The sequence below is a fragment of the Corapipo altera genome, unplaced genomic scaffold (genome assembly GCF_003945725.1).
Source record: "Corapipo altera isolate COAL_440 unplaced genomic scaffold, ASM394572v1 52, whole genome shotgun sequence".
Taxonomy (NCBI): Eukaryota; Metazoa; Chordata; class Aves; order Passeriformes; family Pipridae; genus Corapipo; species Corapipo altera.
This window is the reverse complement of record NW_020884930.1, coordinates 3,690,941-3,710,847: the sequence shown is the minus strand read 5'-3', so window position 1 is coordinate 3,710,847 and position 19,907 is coordinate 3,690,941. Positions and strand designations below refer to the sequence as shown.

Genomic DNA, 19,907 nt, shown 5'->3' with positions numbered 1-19,907 from the left:
AAGAGTTGAAGAACAGAACCAACTGTAAGTTCTTCCTTTGGCTGCAAATCCTGGGGAGATCTCACAGTTTTAAGACTGAGAGCCATCACGTAACATGGCTCTACCAACGTAGATGTCAATACCCTTTCACAAACTCATAGATAGCTCAGTGACATCAGAAATGCAGATATGTAATCAGAAATGTTAATTTCTGACACAGGACCTTCCAAAAAGCTTATTTTCTTGTTAAGATGCTTGCAAAGTGCCACGGGCTGCCGTAAACTGGACCTTTTGCAGCACCATGTCCTGTAGGTGGTGAAAGCGGCTCAGAAGTCACAGTTTCTTGGGTCTCTTGGATGATTTAGACACAGTTTGTAAGTTGTGTCGCTGCTAGCAGTGAAAAAACACAAGTCAAAACAGAGAAAGTACTCCTTTATATGTTTTAACATGTTTATGTGTTGCAGACTAAAGATAGTTTCTAGTTTTGAAATTTTTTAAAACACCTTCTAAATTTTACTTACTTGTTTTCTGTTATGTAGGACAAAACTATCAAATACATTCTGTTTATTTTTTTTTTGCCCATGGTTAAAAGGCAAGAAATTATGTAAGGAAAAAAGTTTGAGCTAAAAATACATTATTTGAAAAGAATATTTTTAGTAATAAGGTCTGTGAGTGTTCTAGTTTGGCTCCTTTCCTAGGAAATCAGTGGCCAAACACATCAGTTATTTCACTGAGACAGAATCAGGTTGTTTCTGCAGATGAGCAATAAATTATTATGGCACTTTGGATGAGAATTTGACACATGGAGCAGCACCTAATTTCAAGAAAGGTTGCAACAAACTGATGGAATATGCACCAGAATTCAACTAAAGGTAGCTCAATTTAGCTCTTTAGCCATACAATATGTGGATTTTCTAAGACATCCTCACTGTTACTTTCCCTTTAAAATGTAATTTTGTGCATTGCACTGTGTAGTGTTAAAAGTGTTATGTTTATTTCCTCATTATTCTATAAATAGCATGTCTCACACTGTGCTTTGTTCTTTCTGAATATTTCAGAATTTGGTTTATCTACTTCCTATGTCCTCTTAACTTGCATCTTTAAATTTTTTAAAAAGAAAGCTTTTTCCAGCAAAAGGGGAAAAAATACTTCTCTCTTCTGTAAGACATAATTTTTTCATTACTCTACTTTTCCTGTTTGTCTGAAAGGAGAAATAGTAAGTGACTGATGTATCAAAGCATCTTCCCTGTAATGATGTGCATATGAGACAATATTTTAAGTTGCTATTGATCTGCAAATAACTATTCCTGAGCAAACTAGATTTCATCAGTTTCTTTCTGAAAATAAACCAGGCTTTAAATAGAGTCCAACAAATGAAGTAGTAGCAGACTCAATTATCTAGCTGAGTTTTTTCCACAGCAAACTGAAACTTTGAAATACCATCTTTGTTCACTATGATACTTGATTGTTAGGGGCTTTTTTAAAATAAAATATCTACTTTATAATAACATGCATTTTTCAACTAAAGCTGCGAACTACACCCTAGTTAAAACTTGATTTTTGAATTGTTGCCTTGTGAATTCTGAAATAGCCACGGAAGGACTAACTACACCTGAGCAAGGTAAAGTCTAAACTGGCTTTTGATTTGCATACGAACAGTTAAAATATATGCGTATATACACAATTGTAAATACAATGCAAAAGGAACCAAAATATCTAAGTGGTTTCTAGAGTATTTCTGGACCTCTGTGGGGAGTTTCCCAGGTTATAGAGACACATGCATTTTGAATCAATCACTATAATAAAAACTGTCTTTAAGAACAAACTTTTTTTTTTTTTTTTTTTCAAAACAGAGGCTTTAAAACCTATCTTTGTTTAACTTAGTTTGATGCAAATATAAACAGTGGTTAGGAGGGATGTGGAAAATGTGGTTTCAGTTACATCATACTGAGGTCACGATATTAATAGAGTTCCCAGCTTAGATCAATTTGTTTTTATTTACAGATGGAGACATGGAGATCTGATATACCAAGAGAGGACTCTACCCCTCTTTGTGAAATCTGAATTGAGCTGGATTTTCAATACAGGAGCAGGATCAGTATTTTGGTTAGTTGCAGTCAGCAGGGAAATGCAGTTATATTCCCAATTTAAGCCTGTATGTAAGTGGAATAATGTACTGTCAACATGTCAGTAAAAAAGATAAGAGAGTTATGTTGTTAGCCTTCCACATACAAAATGTCACTGTGCTTTTTCGGAGACGTAGCACTGAGGGACTGTGTATATACAAAAGGAAACCTGGAACAGATCATGCACCTTGGATCCATTACCTCATTGTAGCTGTGCACCATTACGTACATTACAGAAGGCTGCTGTGTCTTTACAGTAGGTATATTTAAAAAGGGAATGTGCTGGCCTTCAGAGTGTTGTCCTAAGAGAGGTCCCCCTTCTGCCTCTGAGGCAAGGATTCCCCAGCCTGCAGCTCAACTTTTGAGGGACTTCTAGTGGTGTTTAGGTAAAGCACTTCATGGTTGCTTATTTTATTACTGTCTGATATTAGACCACTATTGTTTATTGCAGGTGGCTGCCCAGCAGGTGGGAAGTTAAGGAACTGTATGCATGTGTGTTAGGGCAATGGTTTCCCCCTGTTAGGAAAGGTATCCTGTGTGTGAGGGTGTGTGTGCTGCATGGCAGTCAATACAGCACTTACTGCTTCCAGGAACCTCAACAGCAAAATGTTTCCTGCACTTCGACATTAAAGGAAACCAAATTTATTAGTTCCATTTTGGTGGTTTTGTGTTTGTTAGAGAAGAAGCACCAAACCTGTATTACTTCAGCACAATCTACTACCTTGGCTTCAGCACAGACAAAAATATTTCAGCACTAAAAATAAATATCTTCGATTTTAAATACATTTAAATATTAATTTGATGAATATTCAATACTTATTTATTTGCATAACTAAAACATAGGCAACGGATTAAGACAAGATAGATAAACTTTTCAAATAATTTTTTCTCTCTCTTTTTGCTTGATATGCTTTATTTAGCCAGTAGAATTTTTTCTCTTGAAAAGTTGTGGGTTTTAATAAGAAACCATATTTTACTGAAAATGAGTGACAAAGGTGGCATTCCCACAAATGACTGCCAATACATAATTTTTCTTTATGTGATCTTTCCAAAATAACCCAGTTCCCCTTTTTCTGTCACTATGCATATATTCTGCAAAGTGCTTCAGAATGCTGAAATATTAAAATGGTTTTAGGACTCCTGACAATTAGAAAAGGAAACCACGAATACAAAAAGTGTCCCTAGTATACTAAGGAATATGCCATATAAATATACATGAAGCAGAGCTAGAATCTATCACATCAGAAAAAGAGAAGATGTCAAAATGTGCATCAGTGGAGCTTATAAACTCCTGAAAACAGATAGTGACTCTTTTGTTTTAATTTGGAAAGAACTTAATACGTTTTCCTCACTACCAAAGGGTAAACAATAGTATGAACAGAAAGAAAGGCAGGTAATATGTCAGCTCTTGCAGCATGTACATCACCTAGTGGACATGCTTTGCATACTAAAGTGTGGGGATCTATCCTGCTGCTGCACATTTTCTGCTCACATTTTCAAGCATTAGTCCTGGTGTACGTTTTCCAAGTATGTGGAGCTGCAAAGCACAACCAGCAACTCAGGGCTCACCCGCCCCAGCCCTTGCCAAGCCCTGAGCAGGGGCAGCATTTCTGCAACATCTGACTTCTTATGTCTTTGCTGCTTTTCCGCACAGGGGCCAAAGCAGGACATAGCCTGTACTCCCAGCTAAACTGAAAGGATTCTCTGAAGAAAGCGTATGCAACATTAGTGTGAATCTTGCAGCAGCCTCCATCCCACTGCAGTCCTCTGCACTGCACAACCTACAAAAGGTGTGCACACCAACCGAGATGGAAATGAAGCAGAGCCCATGCTAACATGTAAAATATACTTGTAAATTAGAGGAAAAATCAGAAAAATATGGTTATGGGAAAGGTTTGTGAGTTAAAATTATCAAGGATCCAGCTTAGCTTTCTATCTGAATATTAAGTTTTATATGAACGTTTACTGTGCTGCTCCATCCAAATGCAGCTTGACAAATGAATGCTGTAGCCCTGATCCAGATGCCAAGGCCCAATCCAGCTTCAACAGAAGCAAATAGAAGGATTCTCATGCACTTCATGGATGGTGAAAGCGAGATTTTGGAAGTGGAAGACACGTTTATAGAGGAACATCACAGAAAAAAAACAAGTATGGACTTAAAGTCTGCACAGTTTGACTGAAAAAGTGTCTGAGGAGCTTGAGCTCTGGATGGGAACATGTGACAATGTGTAACACTCTGAGCTGCAAGGCAGTGACAATTAGGAGGGACATACTTGTCTCTATTTTTAAACAGCAATGAGGTGAGTTGATATTTAAATTCTCTTCCAAGAATTTCAGTGCAGATGACTGCCCATAGTATAATTATTCACAGTAAAGAGTGAGCCATGTTTCAGCTCTGAACATTTGATCAGTCTCTGTACAATCAAAATATAGTCAGATTTGGACAGCCTAGCAGGATATTTCTGACTTCCATGTGCAACTATACTTTTACCAGCCTTCCTCTCACACAATGTCACACAGTGATACACAGTGTAAATCCTTCATATGTCAAATCAGACGTGGCATCTACAGTCTGCAGAAAAAATCTGTAGGGTGTAAAGTTACCAAGTATTTGTGAGGTCTACTGTGAGGGTGCATTTTTTTTTCTTTACTGAAACATGAATTCATCTTTCGAAGAATATGTTTATTTTTCCTCTTTCACTAAAACATATCTACTTTCTCCAGGAAATAAATAAAGGTAACAAAAAGGTACGGATAAGAACAGTTTGCAATAAGCCAGCATTTAATCATCAGCTTTGCAATATAATGATAACATTTTATGGTTACAATCTTTTATTATTTAGGAATCATGCCAATTTATTCTCCCAGCGTGTCTGAGAAAACTATAGTTGCCACCAAGAATCGGTATTTACCACTCTCTAATACACTCCATTATTTGGGAAGGCTTTCTCCTTACTGGGAGCAGTGGGAAATGCCACGCAAGATGAGCCAGGGCTAGGGGATTAATAGGTGATTTCTGTATTTTTTCATTATGGAAAGAGAACACAGAACTCTGTAAACTTTCTGGATACTAAACTGTTAATGGGTCAGGCTACAGTTTCCAGAGTTTCTAAATCTAAGCTGATGTTCCTCCACTAATTTGAACTGTAATACCTAGAAAGTTGATTGAACTTTTAGAGTGAAGGTACATGCTAAAGAGGAAGCACTGTGGGGATTTTTTAAAGCTGTAAACTGAGAATTAGGACTCGGTGTTAAGTCCCTGACACTTCAGCAAAACATGCTCTGAGACCACTGGCAAATCTCTTCTTTATTTTTCACCTTACACATAGAACAATTGGAATGAAAGTATTACACCACAGAGATTTTAAAACTAAAGTTTCTAGATCTGCTGTAGACAAAAGAAGCCTTGTAAAATTTGCTACTTTTAGATTATTTTTAAATATTTGAAGATACTTTTTTGAAGGTTCTCCCATAATTTTGGCCTTGATATAGACCAGATAGTTTTTAAATTAGAAATCAATGCCAGACTTATGGCTGTTCACCATCTTTGTAAATTGAAATCACAGTAGACCAAAACATGTTCTGATATATGATCTGTGGACCTGAATTTACTTCAAGCTAAATTTGACGCTGTATTACAAGATGCAAACCAGTTCATTAAAGCTCCATGTCCTTAAATATCTGCAGAAAAGGTAGATTTATCCAGATCATAAAATAAATTTTAAACATATTTTCAAAATCAACCAAAATTTCAAAGCCAGTCACAGAGGCAGACAAATACTGCTATAAATATGTATATAAATATACATATAAATACTTTCCCCCCCTTCTGGAAATGTGTATGTGTTTATGATAAACACATGGAAAGATAGTTTACATTCAATAGGTCAATTTATGTGTTTAAAATTAAGTATTTGTAAGTTTGCAAGATCAGGCCTATAGCGTATGTGTATGTGCATGTGCATGTGTATGTACAGGAATAAAGAAGGCAGCTTGATAAGAGTTCTATTCTAAGCTCACTATTTTACTTAACATCTGACATTTGAAAAAATGAAGCTAAATGTCCTGGCAGTTCTGGCAGTTCCAATACATTATCTGAAATCTGAGAAAAACCCCAAAACAATGCACTTTTTTACTCTGAAGTAAATATATGAAGTGGATGTGTTTTTCTTTTTTTTTTTTTTGTTTTGTTTTGTTGTAGAGACGTCTTCTTTTTATAGTGTCAACATGATAGCAGAAATACGTTTGCTGCTATATGTTGTATGACTGGCAATAATACTCTCTGTAACATGTAGAAGGGAATAACTGATGAATTGGAAAATATATGGATGCCTACCGAAATGATTATGTAATGAAACACAAAGTCAAATGGTGGCATGCTTCTATTAATTGTAGATGATAGTAATTAATTTTCACTGCAGTTGCGATCGTGTCACTGCTTTCATAAGAACCCAGAATCCCCTTCCAGGAAAGTGTGAAATTGCATCTGGGTTCTGCAAGCCATGAAAGACTATAAATTTCTTTTAAAATAAGAGGGGGAGGCCTTCCTCGATACTGTACCTTAGAAAGAGGAAGAAACAAAGGAAAAAAGAAAATGATAATTGTTTTCTCTAAGGCTATTATCTAATGCAAAAGCAAACAATCTGACTGGAAATCAGCTAACAGAAGGGGATTAGAGAGTAGATCTGAGAGTGGCTTGATTTCTAGCACTGCTGTCTCTTCACACAGTGATGAGACGCAGGCAGAGCAGCCAGGAGCTCTCCAGATGGCTAGAGAAAGTGTTTGTCTTGGGTTACTGCAGGGCAGTCTGGACTCTTAAAGCCGGGGAGGCATCATTAGGGAGCAAGTTAGATGTCCACCCAGTAAAAGCGAGTGAGAGAAAGAAAGAGTAGGCAAGCTGCCCGAGAGGGACCGCGCTCGCCTATTGTTAACATATACTTGACCCCCACTAACCTCCTCACGACACAGATGTCTCCTACCTCTATCACCTCCCACTGCTTTAAGCCCTCCCCCCCTGCACCTGGGTAGCGGGGCCGGCCCGGCTGCCGGCAGTATGCTGCCTGCCGCGCGCGCTGCCTGCTAGCGGGGAGCCGGGCGGAGCGGAGCGGGCAGAGCGGCGCAGCCTCGGGCGGGCGGCTCGGCTCGGCACCGCACGGCACCGGCGCGGCTCGGCTTCGCCGGGGGCTCAGCTATGCGTCGGCTGCTCGGGGACAGGCAGAGATCCCGCCACTGACAGCGGCCGCTCCCTGCGCTCCACATCACGTTTGTCTGAGACGGCGGCGGCGGCGGCGGCAGCAAGGAGAAGGACTTGGGCATTAACTATCTCGACTTGGAGACTTTGCTTTATTTTTGGTTCTTGTCCTTTCCCGTGGAACCAGTAGTCTCTCTCGAGCTGATCCGCCTTTAAAAAAAAAAAAAAGAGAGAGCGAGAGAGCGAGAGAGGGTGGTGGTGGGGGGGAAGAGCAGCTGGAGTTTCTCCTCAGCTCGTTTTGACTTTTGTGGACGTGGATCATCTGGACTGCGAAGGGAAGCCGCGCAGCGCTGCTCTCCCCTTTCCCACCCCCTCGCCCCTCCAGCAGCCTGGGCTGCCGGCTTTCCCCCGACCAGGACGGGAACTTTTATTTGCAGCTCACAGCCCGAAGCGAATGGTGGGCATCTCCGGTCCTCTGCAGTGTGAGTACGGGCGCGGGCAGGGTTGGGCAGGGCGGGAGCAGCCCGAGACCCTTTTCTTCCCCTTTCTCCTCTCCTGCAAGGTTTCCCCGGCTCTGAGGGGCTCCCGTGGCTGTAACTAACCCAGGCGGACCGGGGCTGCCGCTGTGCCCGGGCCAGTTCAGCGCTGCATGCAGCCTTACACGCTCTGTCCCCGGCTCACAAACTAGCACTCCGGATATTGCTCAAGAGCTTAGAATCCAAGTAACAGAGTTTTGCTGAAAATAACCCTCCCGGGTACACATTATTTTATAGCGTTAGATTTCTGTCTGGATTGAGGGCTTGCCCTTTTTTTTCCTGCCTCCCCTCTCTCCAGACCTTAGCTCCGGCCCAAAGCGAGTCGGAGTGCCTGAAATATTTCTGATGGGATTGTTTTGTTTCGCTTGTTTGTTTCACTGCAATCATAGGTTTATGCAGCACTGGTAACATTACTTGGGGCTATTTTGCAAGAAATATTTCAGGTGGTACGCGTCGCCTTTAGCAGCACCGCGATCTTGCAAGTATCTCGTTTCCTAAAACGACAGGATAACGTTAGAGATTGCATTTCCAGAACTGCAATACAATGTAACTGTGTCATCTTGTGTGACTGAGCCGAATGGTTCAATTCTATAAATTCGTAACAGATCGTCGATAAGGGAGATTGGAAGGATGAAAACCACATTTACAGCCATTTAGACGAGCCTTTGACTTTTGGCGAGTTCGAGTCCTTTTGTTAGTGTCAAAGTTGAGAAACTGGGTTTGGGATAGGGAAGGATTTGCCGCGCTAGGAGGAGCACCCGTGACTCCATTGCGGAGTTAATTTATATAGAAATATCTGTCGTTCCTGTACTCTGCTTTCCTAAATGTTAGAGAGAAACCGAAAGTAAGTAATCAGACGCAGCTCTTAAATCGCTTCTGCTCCAACCAGGAGCTAAAATGTTACTTCCTTTAGTTCACTGATAAGTTTAAAGGAGGGAGGGTAAAGGTACGAGGCAGCCTCCCCCTCCTGCCCCCCAAGTTGCAGCCGGAGCCGGGCGCAGCAGGACCGCCCTGCCCGACCGCAGCCGGGGCCATCCATCGCCGCGGTGGGGAACAGCCGTCTCGAAGCCGCTCGGATTTCTCTGGTAGAGTAGCCCTCCATCTCCCGGTCCTCAGCAAGCTCTGCCTGTCACCCTCTCCTACCTCTGCCGTGCCCTAAATCACGGCACAGAGAGGACCCGTCTCTCGCAGCCGCCCGGCTGTGACGCCTTGAGCCGGCAGCTCCTGCCCGCAGATGGCTCGGGAGCGGGCTGCGATCTGCTGAGTTCGAGGCAGCAAGTCTGCCCGAAAAAGCTGCCTAAGTTTTCCATTGCCAACCGCAGCCGGGCGGGAAGCGCCTGCCTTCGCTCGGCGGTGCGGCCCCAAGGTGCGCCGTGCACGGCTGCGCGCCTGCCTGCGCGGGCAGAGCGGGACGCGGTGACGGGCATGGCACGACGCGGCAGGGGCTGGGCAACCATGGGTATAGACCTCTTAAAAGCAGCCTGCGGGAGCTGCCGTGCTGTGCCTGGGAAAGCAGCAAGTGCCAAACGCTTGGCTATTGGCAAAGCTCTGGCTAACTGCAAGGATGTCTTCTGAGTCTTGGTATGTACAGCCAAGCGTTTGCTCCAGCAAATACTGGTGTGCTTAATGTAACGCTGACCCCTTTAACTTTTAACATCGCTTCTCCTAATTAATCTGTTCAGGCCCCAGACTTAAATGGCTGTCCACAGCTGCTGCAAATTGATTTATCCCCTGATGGTGGTCCGAGTTGCTGACCAAAGCATTTTTTTTTCCCCTCCCCATTTTTGGTCTACTAATCTGTTTTGACTTATTTCCTACTTACAGTAATGCTTGTATGCCTTTTGAAGGACTTAGAAATTATTTGCCTTTGACGTGTAGCTAGAAACATAATTATTGTATTTGTAAACACAATATGTTAGGGCTAAGGGTGAATATAATTTATTTAGCTACACTCTTGAAGCCTTACATTTCCGTCTCCATTTCTGCATCCTGACAGATGCAATGGAAAGTTTAAATATGCAACTTTGTTAACTGCAGTTTGAGGCAAGATATGAAAGACATTTTTAGAGTTGAATTCTATTATCCAGGTTTTCTGTTCTGCTTTTCTGTTAACGGTTTAGTGAATCTGGATAGACAGAGGATTGAAGCTGGTTTATGGTTGTTAAAGCTGATGCTTGACCTTTCCATGGGAAGTCTGAAAACCTCATTCAGTTTATTCTGGGCTGATTTCCTAAGGAAATCCAATATGATCAGGGAATTTCCTTTAGCTCAGCTGAATGTTAAAAAAGTTAGTCCATCTTGGTTTTGAGTTCTGGTTTTAGCACTAGGTGTTTCTGTGGCTCCCCATCAAAAGGAAGAATAATAGAGAAAAGACTTGAGTATGGCTCATTCATAACTGTATAGTCTGTGAAGATATAAAGTTGGCAAAGGCTTTGTTTGGTGTGAGACTCACTGCAGATTTGCTGTAAAGGTTTTTAATTAGGAACTTATACTGTTTGATAATAACTTTTCGATGGTCAGTTTTGTCATATCTGAATCTTCAGTATAATTGCTACTACTTTCAATTAATGAGTAATTTTTCTTCGCTGTTGTGGGGAGCTCAACCACACAGAAACGCAAGAAAACACTGAACTCCACTAAAAACCCAACCCACCCTTAAACCCGTTGGTGTTTCTGGCAAACTGGAGCCAGGCGAGGCATACAGGAGATGATAGCAGGACTTCTTCCTTTGGTCCTGTGCTTGCAGAAGGGTGAGAGGCTGGGTTCCCAAGCCCTGAGCATGCTGTAGGGAGACAAGAACCATTCTGTTTGTAATGGAATGCAGACAGCAGTGTTAGGTCACTGCTTCCTGGCAACTACTGCACAAGTTGTTTTTCTTCAAAGGCTTTGAGCTTTTAAATAGTTTCCAAAATCTTTTTAAGTAAAACATTGCCTTCTACCATTTTTGACCACCTTAACATTAACTTGTTTTGTGCCTAAGTAATGACCAGTAAAACATCACATGGTGTCTCTCATCTGTGTACGCTTAACACTATGTATGCCTGCGCGCACATGAAGTTTTATACTGGGAGTATTGTTTATAGAATAAAGGGGGAGAAAAATAGCTCCACCTGGAGTGCTGGTCAGTGGCTAGTCAGCTCAGGACATTCTTTCCTGTCAAATCCTGTTTCTCACTTCTCTGAAATGAACTTCAGACGACAGGCGTTGAATGCGAAGCTCGCCTCACTGAGGTTCTGTGCAGGCTGCGAACTCGTAGTTGTCAGGCGCTTTGGGTGAAATAGGCATCTGCAGTATTTGCATTGGGGATGGGAGAAACGGCTTGCAATTGTCATTTTCATCTTTCAAATCCACTTGCCACAGTCCATTACTGTAAAATCTTTAGATAATTGAATAAGGATATTAGTATGTTGGTATTGCAGGAGCTTCAGATTTTTTAGATGGGGGGAGGAGAAGATCTTGTTCTTTGTTCTGTAGAAACTTAAGTTGTCATGCAGATATCAAGAAGACTTATTAGCTGAAATAAAACGTGAATTTGGTGTTCTGAAGGGGTTACTTCTCGTGGCTTGGCTAAAAAAATGTGAAAAGATAATTATTTTTAATCTGAATACATTAAAAAACTTTGATCCATTTTAGTTAGTAGCAGCCTGGTCTTTTTCATACAGTCTTTAAGAGCAACCTATAAAATTTAAAAAAGTTGAAACTGACACTGAATCGAGCATAAGTAATGAGAGTGTAAATTCTTAAAACATTGCCTTCCAGATTACATTGCCTTCATGTCTTTTCAAGTGAAAGATCTAAAAGAATTAGTTTAAAAACTGAACTTCTAATACAAAGGGTCTTGGTTTTCCACGTAGATGTACCTTTTTAAAGAACTGCTTAAAAAATGCAGTTATCATGTTCTTATTTACTATAAACTTGATTAGTTTAATATACGGTAGCATAAATCCATCAGGAAGTACTATACTATGTGGTTTTGTGGATAAAGAAAAATGATCAGCCGACGTAAAATCAAAGTCAAAATATCCTACTCTTGAAAAGCCTTATTTCCTGCCCCCCACCCAATTTTCATCTGACAGACATTGACTTCCATCTTCATTTTTTTTTTCTGCCATTGATATGAAAGTTTCCAAATAACGTTTAGAGAACAGTGGACATTTTATTAAGGTAAACATTAGTTCAGTATAATGGAGGTAATTGTAAGTGATAAGAGCAGAGCAGGTTATCTGTCTGTTGTTTAAACAGAAGGAGCTATTTTGCACCATTTCCAGTAGCCATCTGTAGAGGAGAAGGGTTTGCACCTGTCTGTCCACACTAATTATAGATTAGGTCCAAAGAAATGAAATTCGAGCAGGCTCTCTCTTAATGAAATCCATAGTGATTTTATTGTAAATGTGTTTTGTGTACAGACGGTGATGGTTGGTCTGTGAGTAAAATAAATTGCTATATGACTGTTACGTACTCGTAGTTGTAAAGCAGGATACTGCTGCATTAACAAAAGCGCTGAATAAAAATGCAGCGCTCCTTTTAAGTCCTAGGCTTCAGTGATGGCTCTAGCTAGGCTTAATCAAAAAGCTTCACTGTAAGCACAGTCTTTCAGGGGTATGGTTCAGGATAGACTTTTGAGTTATCATCACTTTCATGTCAATGTACTGGCAGGTAGGTGGTCCTTTGGCTGAAATATGAGGTAGAAATGGTTTCATGTTAAATACGTACACACATACATGCAGAGTATGTCAGAAATACTTTCCTCTGGTTTAACATTATATTACTACAATAAAGTGGAAAGAGTGAGAAATGCATTCTGCAGTAAAAGGTCACGTGAATTTCTACCACATCTGTTTATAGTAATTATGAACATAATTAACATAAGAATTACAAGTGAAGTAATGACAAGCTGAGCTATGAGATATTGTGCCACAATGGTCATATGTTGGAATTCTCACATTATAGCACACTAGAATTCACATATTCAATGCAAGACAGAAAATGTTAGATTTTTATCTGTTTTAATGCTTCAAAACTTATCTGCCTGGGGCAGATGGACTTTACGCTTTAGAGGAAGGTAACCCATTATTATGAGAGAGTCAGTTGAAATTAAGATTTCTAGCCTGCAGCTTGGACTTTGAGACAGCTGTGCTTATGGAATGCCACTTCTGTTACACATTTGTACTCTGATTGTATTTATTTTATTAACACACGTTGTTTTATTTTTAAATGTGAATGTTTTCGCAGCAAACTGCTTACGTTAGAAAGGATCCTGGATTAGTTTTTCTTTAGAGAATTGTGATTTGAGTAATAAAACTATGGCCAGCATAGATATTAGATGCACATGGTGGCCCTGCGAGACGAGAATCTGACTGATACTAAATTAGTTCATGGAAAGATATGTATGTATTTCAAGGAAAAGCTCTGTAACAGAAATATCAAAAAAGAACAGTCTCTCATTTGTGTATAATAGTTTGAAAGAACATATTCAGAGAGAAAGCTCTGTGTTACCTTGCAGGTTGAATTAATAAGTAACTTTTATTTAGAAATGCATAGAACATACCATTAAGTTTAGGACCTAAGGTTTCAAACGAGTTGACTAACTTTTGTAATATGACCTGTCTTATTACCTCTAAATATGGTTGTCACACAACTGACAACTGGAGGAAGTTGAGGGAGAAGTGGCCCTTCTTCAGGGTAAAAATCCTGGCTGAGGAATGCGTAGTAAATTTTTGACATGTGAAAAATCAGTTTGCCTTTATTGAAATATCAAAGTCTCGGTTTTGCGATAGGAACATTTGACCAATTGCTTTCTTTCCAAGGCTAAAAATATACAGTGGTTTATGAAAAATAAAAAAAAATTACTTTGTGCTACATCTCAGTGATACCAAGAGGTTTTCGCATTATTGGATTAGTGGAGGATTTGTGACAGACCCCTTCTTATCTGACATTCATTGCGGTGACACGATTTTCACACACATGCCCTTCCCCCATCTAGGTTCTGGTTTTCACTTTGTATTACGTGTCAAATTCCCTTTATTTCTCTTCTTGTGGAAAAAACTGCTATCTTGGACGAGTGATTTTGGAAGGAGTTCTGCACTGAACAATGCCAGTCTCACTCTAGCGTGCTGTCATTGTCCTCATCGCAGTCTGTGCAGTACTCCTTCGCAGACGCACAATGGAAATGTGTTTCCTTTACAAATAAGTGTTGATTCCTTGGGAGAAACGTTTTAAAAACTTTAAAACCCGAGTGCACAGAGTACCCTTGGCAGCCTGGTGCTGGCATAACCAATTCTGCTGGCTGGCTGTGTTCTTGGTAGTCAGGCCAGGCTGCTTTGCTGCCTCCCCTCCCGATACCTCGTGCTAACCCTGTGCTCTTTGATGAATCCCGACAAAATAGCCCCTCTGTTTTGTCAGAACCTGAGTTGTGAAGTTTATGGACCTACTCTGGCTTACCGCTCATCCTCTGGTGAATGATACAAACACTTTGTAGTGGCAGGGCTATGTTCAGGCTTTTACGCCACCGGCGAGGCTGAGCAGGTTGAGTTAGGTCGGGACTTGGCCAGACTGGGAGGGGGTACATTCCCTGACTGCTCTGGGAATTTCTGGGCCGAGAGCTGTCATGCTTCGTGCGGGATGTAGGTATGGTCTGTGAGGTGGAAGCCAGGCTGAAGGCAACCAAAGGGAACATCGCCTTGGTGGGACTGGAAGCGACTCCAGGCAGAGGAGGCCGGGGAGCCAGAGCTGCGCGTTCCTGCGTCTCTGGCAGGGTCCTTATCCCAGAAAGGTGTCGGGGCAACTTGCAGGGACAGAGCCGGGCCGAACACCTGTCAGAGGTCAGGCACGCACACAGACCTGGGCAGCCCGAGCGCCGCCGCCTTCTCCCCCGGTGGGCGGCGCGGAGGTGGCGCCTCTCCTCGTGTCGGGCGCGGCCTCCCCGGGGACCCCGCGCCGCGCCGGCCCCGGCCCCGCTGCCTCGCACATCCTGGGGCCGCCATCTGGGCCGCGCTGATACCGTAATCGCCCCGATGCACGCCGCCGTCCCGCTCCCCCCGCGCCGGCGGGGCCGCGGAGGCGCGATGCTCCGTCCTTGCGCCGCAGATAAGCTGCGAGGCGCTTGAGGCGCACAAAGCCCGGCCGCGCCGGTGCCTCCTCCTCCCTCCCGCCGCCGGAAGGTAAAATCTCCACCCGCGGGCGGGAGAGGCGGAGAGGCGGGCTGGGGAGCACTCCTCGCCGCCTCACGCCGCCCGGCCTGGCTCCCTCGGCGCTGCACAAGTCGATAGGCGCGGGGAGAAGTGAAGATGTAACCACCTATTATCTCCCCCCCGGAGCGGGCGGGGGATTTACGGGCAGAGATTAGCCGGTGGGGAAAGGGGATCTGCCTTTTGTTGTGCTGCCTGCCCCTGTCCCCGGGCCGCGCTGAGGGGAGGGAGGAGGTGGCCGCAGAACAATAGGGGTCTGAGGGACCCCACTTTAAACACAGCCCAGGGGGTGCGGAGAGCGGCTTGCGTGGGTGTTGCACGGGACGAGGAGGGGGAGCCCCGGCTGGGGCGGTGGCGGGGATGTCACGGCCGGGCACCCACCGCTCACTCACGGGCTGCTTTCAGTGAATGCTCCTGGCTTATGAAATCCCCGCAGAGGATGACAGCGGGTTTTAGGAAGAAAAAGTGGCCTCTTTGCTCCTTTTTTTTTTTTGGGGGGGGGGGGGGGGGGGGGATGGGGACTTTCTTGTTGTTTTGGACGGACTTTTGGTGGTGCTTTCTAAGTTCTCTCCTAGATTAAGATGACTTGCGTGCTAAGTGTGTGCACGCACTCCGCTTTAGCAAACGGCTTTATCAGTGGTCATATCTTAAAGCAACATTAAACAATTACCTTTATATTTAAAAGTTTGAAATATTTATATTGCCGTTTCACTTTGTCAAGTGTTTGTGCAGACAGATATATAGATATGATCCGGTAACTAAAAGCCTAATTAAAATTTGTTTAAAGCCAGGGGGGCATGTATTCTTGTTGACAGCAGCAGATCGATAGGGTAAGACAATAGAGCCCCATTATTTTACTTCCATTGACTGAACATATTGACATTTCAGGTTTGCGATTGCCTCAGTGAGCATGATGAAACACTGAAATTCATGAACCAACTGTCTGGAGTGGCACATATATTACTGTATGTCATCTCTGCCTTCAGGTTACCTTATCACTGAAGCAGAATGGTAATGGATGGCAGCAGAGTACTTCAGAGGGGTTAAGGCTCTATCAGTTAAGAAGCTGACACATAGCAGGTTTCAGGAGTATCTTTAATTACACCTAGAATTATGTACAAGGGAAGATGGTCCTGCTTACGTGCTGCTGCACTTCAGAGTTTACAGGCTCAGAAGCAGACAGGATAAAAAGGTACTTATATTTCATTTTTTATATACGTGACTTGATACCTTTAACTTTTGCAGGAGCCCAAGGGTTTCTGCTTGTGCTGTTTGCATGCTCCCCATGTGTACCAATGGCAGCATCTCAACCCAGTCTTGATGCTCAAATTCCAGAGCATCTGCTAGATCTTCTCCCAGTCTGAAGGTTGCAAAGGAAACAAAGAGAAACTTTAAAATACATAAATGGTCTTTGAGTTTATCTCCCCTCAACATGCTTTATCAACAATGCTCAGGGAATTCAATGCAGAGAGACAATAGCGGAATGATACACAAATACACATTTTTTTCCTTAGTATAAGCATCATAAAAAGAAATGTCTGTGCAATATGGGCATTTGTATGCATGATTGTATATAAATGCATATATAAAGAAGACCCACTGTCTGCAGAACATGCAACGTGTCTAGTATTTCACAGGCTTTCTGATCATTTTTAAAATGTAGCTGACTGTAGAATGAAGCCCATCAGGGTAAGGCAGAGATAGAGACTGAAGTTAATTTAAAGCAGACAAAGAGCAAATGCGGAAGAGCCACTAGTGATTTAACTAATTTTTAAAAGTAAGTGGAATGAAAATATAAAATGTATTCTGAGTGTGCCATCTACTCAGCAACTGTTGCCATCGAGTGGACTGCTGATGCCCTTTAAGATGGTAAAAAGAAAACTAGCCCTTTATACCATTTTCCTGAAAATGTTAGGCTTCTGTTTGATCAGCAGGTGCTGTTGAGATGAAAGCCATGTGTAAATTTTCAGAAGGCCAAAAGTGTCAATTCAGAAAAGGAAAGTGATAAGAGAAAATGCAATCAGTTTTCCTGTTTTCAATTTGTGCAGGATTTGAAGAGCTGTTTTGTTAAACTGCTACATCTGCTCCAATATGAATATTGAACTACTTCCACTAAAAATAACACCCTATAATTTGGAAGCCATTGCAATCTTTTGTTAATGCAAGTGGGTTATTTGGGAAAAAAAAAACCTATTCTGAAAAATCTCCTGCCTAATGTGCATTTTTATTTATCGGCACTTTTATCTTCAGTAGATAAAATGGCATTATACAATTAGGACCATATCTATTTGGACTGGAAAAATGACACTGGATAGCTGAATGTCAGTATATTGGTAAAAGGATTTAACTCGTACATTTAAAATAATTTTATTAATAAACTATGGCTATCTTAAAATGGTGGCTATTTTCCCATGGCAACAATACAGCTTTACTTACCACTGAGAACCTTGCGGAAGTAAAGGATGTTCAGAGTATGACAACATTCTTTGGCTTGTTTCATTCCTAATATAGCTGCAAATCTTAAGTTTAGGCTGATCAAGGACATTTTAGTTAGTGGGGATTTTGCAGTAACTTTTTCCATGGCAAATGAAATGATTGAATTAGATTTGAATACATATATACAAAAATATTCACTGCTGTGGAGCTGCTAATCCAACTGAGTTTTATGACCTGAAAGCATAGTATTGGTAGAGCATACATTTCTGTCACAGGCATCTCTGCAGAAAATAACATTATTGCTTTTTGATTAAAAAAAACCCAAAACAACAAACCCACCAACATGTGGGTATGTGTTTGTTAATTTTATAAATAAGGGTCTAAATGAAGAATTGACAATTCACTGTTACATCTATGGAGACCTATGTACATAACATGAGTAAATGTGCATAATAGAATGAGAGCTTTTATTGCTTTATTTCAACATAGAGAATTATCCAGTTTTAATATTAGAGTGGTTTTTAGTTGTTGAATTCTGATCTAATCTAGTAGTCAGGAACTCATTTTTTTTGTAGGTGTCTGTATGGGAAAGTGCCTTGCTGATGCTTCGGTTTGGTTTTGCAGTTGAATTTGTAAGCTTTTGACCTTAGGGGGATTTTTCTCAAAGTGATCTAAGATCAGAAGTAATTAAAATTCAGTAAACTGAAATTTAAATATAGAATGGATTTAGTGTGAGATCTGTGCTTGTGGTAGGTTGTCTAGAAGTCTGTGGCATGTCTACTTTATAGTTTGTATTCTGGGACAATTTATGCACACATGTGCATAAATTTATGTTGAATGACAGAAAGTTAATTATTTATACAGATTTTATCCAAAACTCTGTATACTCCTGAAACATAACAAAAAGCCTCCCTCCCCAGAAGAGTGTTTACATCCCGTGACAGTCACTAGATTCAAATCTTCTCAACATGAAAGTTGTTTCCTTTCCTCCAAACCTTCTTTTCCCCAACAAAGCTAACCCTGTTAAACCTCACCTTCTGTGGGATGTATACATAGTTATAGACATATGTACGAGAAGTAAATATTACAGAAAACATGGCCGATTGGGGCAAAATGTCTGTAGCCTTTACTAGCTCGTGATATCTGCCAGCAGCAGGAGCCGCGCTGAGGAGGCCCTACCTCGGCTGACCCGGGGTTGGCGGAGCCTTGGGAGCCCCACGTTGTGCTCAGTGCCTGCGTGGGGCTTTCTGCTCGCCCATATTGCCGAGCAAATGCTCTGTCTCAGAGATACTGTGGAGATACTGTCTACCTGAAGAGTTTCTAAACCAAGGAGCTTTCTGCTCTGGTCATGGGATTTTCTGGTACTTTTTGCTGAGGTTGGGGTGGAGTCCAGCCCCAAAAGAAAGATTATAGCTGGATGCAAGGTATCCAGATTTCCTTATCTAAATGTTCTGAACACATTCATGGGAGTGCTCTTTCTTCTTTGCCAAAAATGCTGTGTGCAGTTTTGCTGTTCCTGTTGAATAATTGCCATATTTAACTCCAGTGGTTGTGAATGGAAATGTGAATATGGAAAGAATACTTTAATGGTCCCTCTCATTTTCTGTAACACAGCTTGGGATGTCTGGAAAGGAAGGACATCCTAGATATTCAAAATATTTCAGAATACACACAAAGAATCTAATAGAAGTTCTGCAACTTAGTTTTGTTTGTATATAGTTTTTGGACATGTGTGATATGGTGACTTATTTAAGGAATACCTTTTTTACTCAGTATTATTTATTGAATGTAGTATTCTTAAAAGCACAGTTGTGTTACAGAACTGTACAGCTACAATATTCCTGAGTGATCTTGTATTGCAACATGATGATAGGGGATCTTCATGGGATAGTTCATGATTTCTTCAGTCATTTCAGAAGGTGTTTGATTCATTGCCACTTTCATATCTATCAAGATTGGTAGACTCTGGTGCTTACAACAAAGTAAATATGCAAAGTTCATGGAGAATAGAGAATATGTTCTTTTGGAAATTAGGTTGCAGTCTGGAAAGACAGAAGACTCCACCTAGTGGAGTGGAATTAATATGCACATGGTGGCAGGCAGTGGCGTATAATAAAAAAAGGATCATTTATGAAAAGCCAAGTGGATGCAGAGAGTAAACCTCAGGAATTTTGACAAGCATCTGGGATGATTGTTGTATGACCATTACAGATTGTACCAGACTGTAGTTACTTCTGGAGCTCTAGGAGGCTTAGTATGTCTGCCATGTTGGATGTTAAGATGCAGTTTGCATAAGTAGTAGGCAGTACCACTAGCCATTTTCTTTTATGGTGCCTTTTATTTGGAGACCTACTGTCTACAGTTTTTGGTTTCTGATGGTGACCACACAGGTGCCCTTTATGGTTGTGGCACAGGTGTAATTTTGAATAGCTTGGGCAAAAACCCCCAATTC

At 41.7% G+C, this 19,907-nt stretch overlaps 1 protein-coding gene across 5 annotated transcripts in view; it reads left to right on the top strand.

Moving 5' to 3' along the window:
- Positions 1 to 7,257: 7,257 nt before the first annotated feature.
- The window catches only part of RUNX1T1 (RUNX1 translocation partner 1), a 111,940-nt gene continuing 99,290 nt past the window's right edge, over positions 7,258 to 19,907 (top strand). Inside the window, exons 1-2 of one of the 5 annotated variants that reach the window (XM_027659129.1) lie at positions 15,051 to 15,180; positions 16,006 to 16,211. Coding sequence is in view for 1 of the 5 variants with exons in the window: in XM_027659131.1 (XP_027514932.1) it covers positions 7,751 to 7,778 (28 nt within the window). In the remaining 4 variants the exon portion in view is untranslated. Of the gene's footprint in view, positions 7,779 to 15,050; positions 15,181 to 15,892; positions 16,212 to 19,907 lie in introns of those variants that run through there. The other 4 variants (XM_027659133.1, XM_027659128.1, XM_027659131.1 and 1 more) reach the window with 4 other exon arrangements.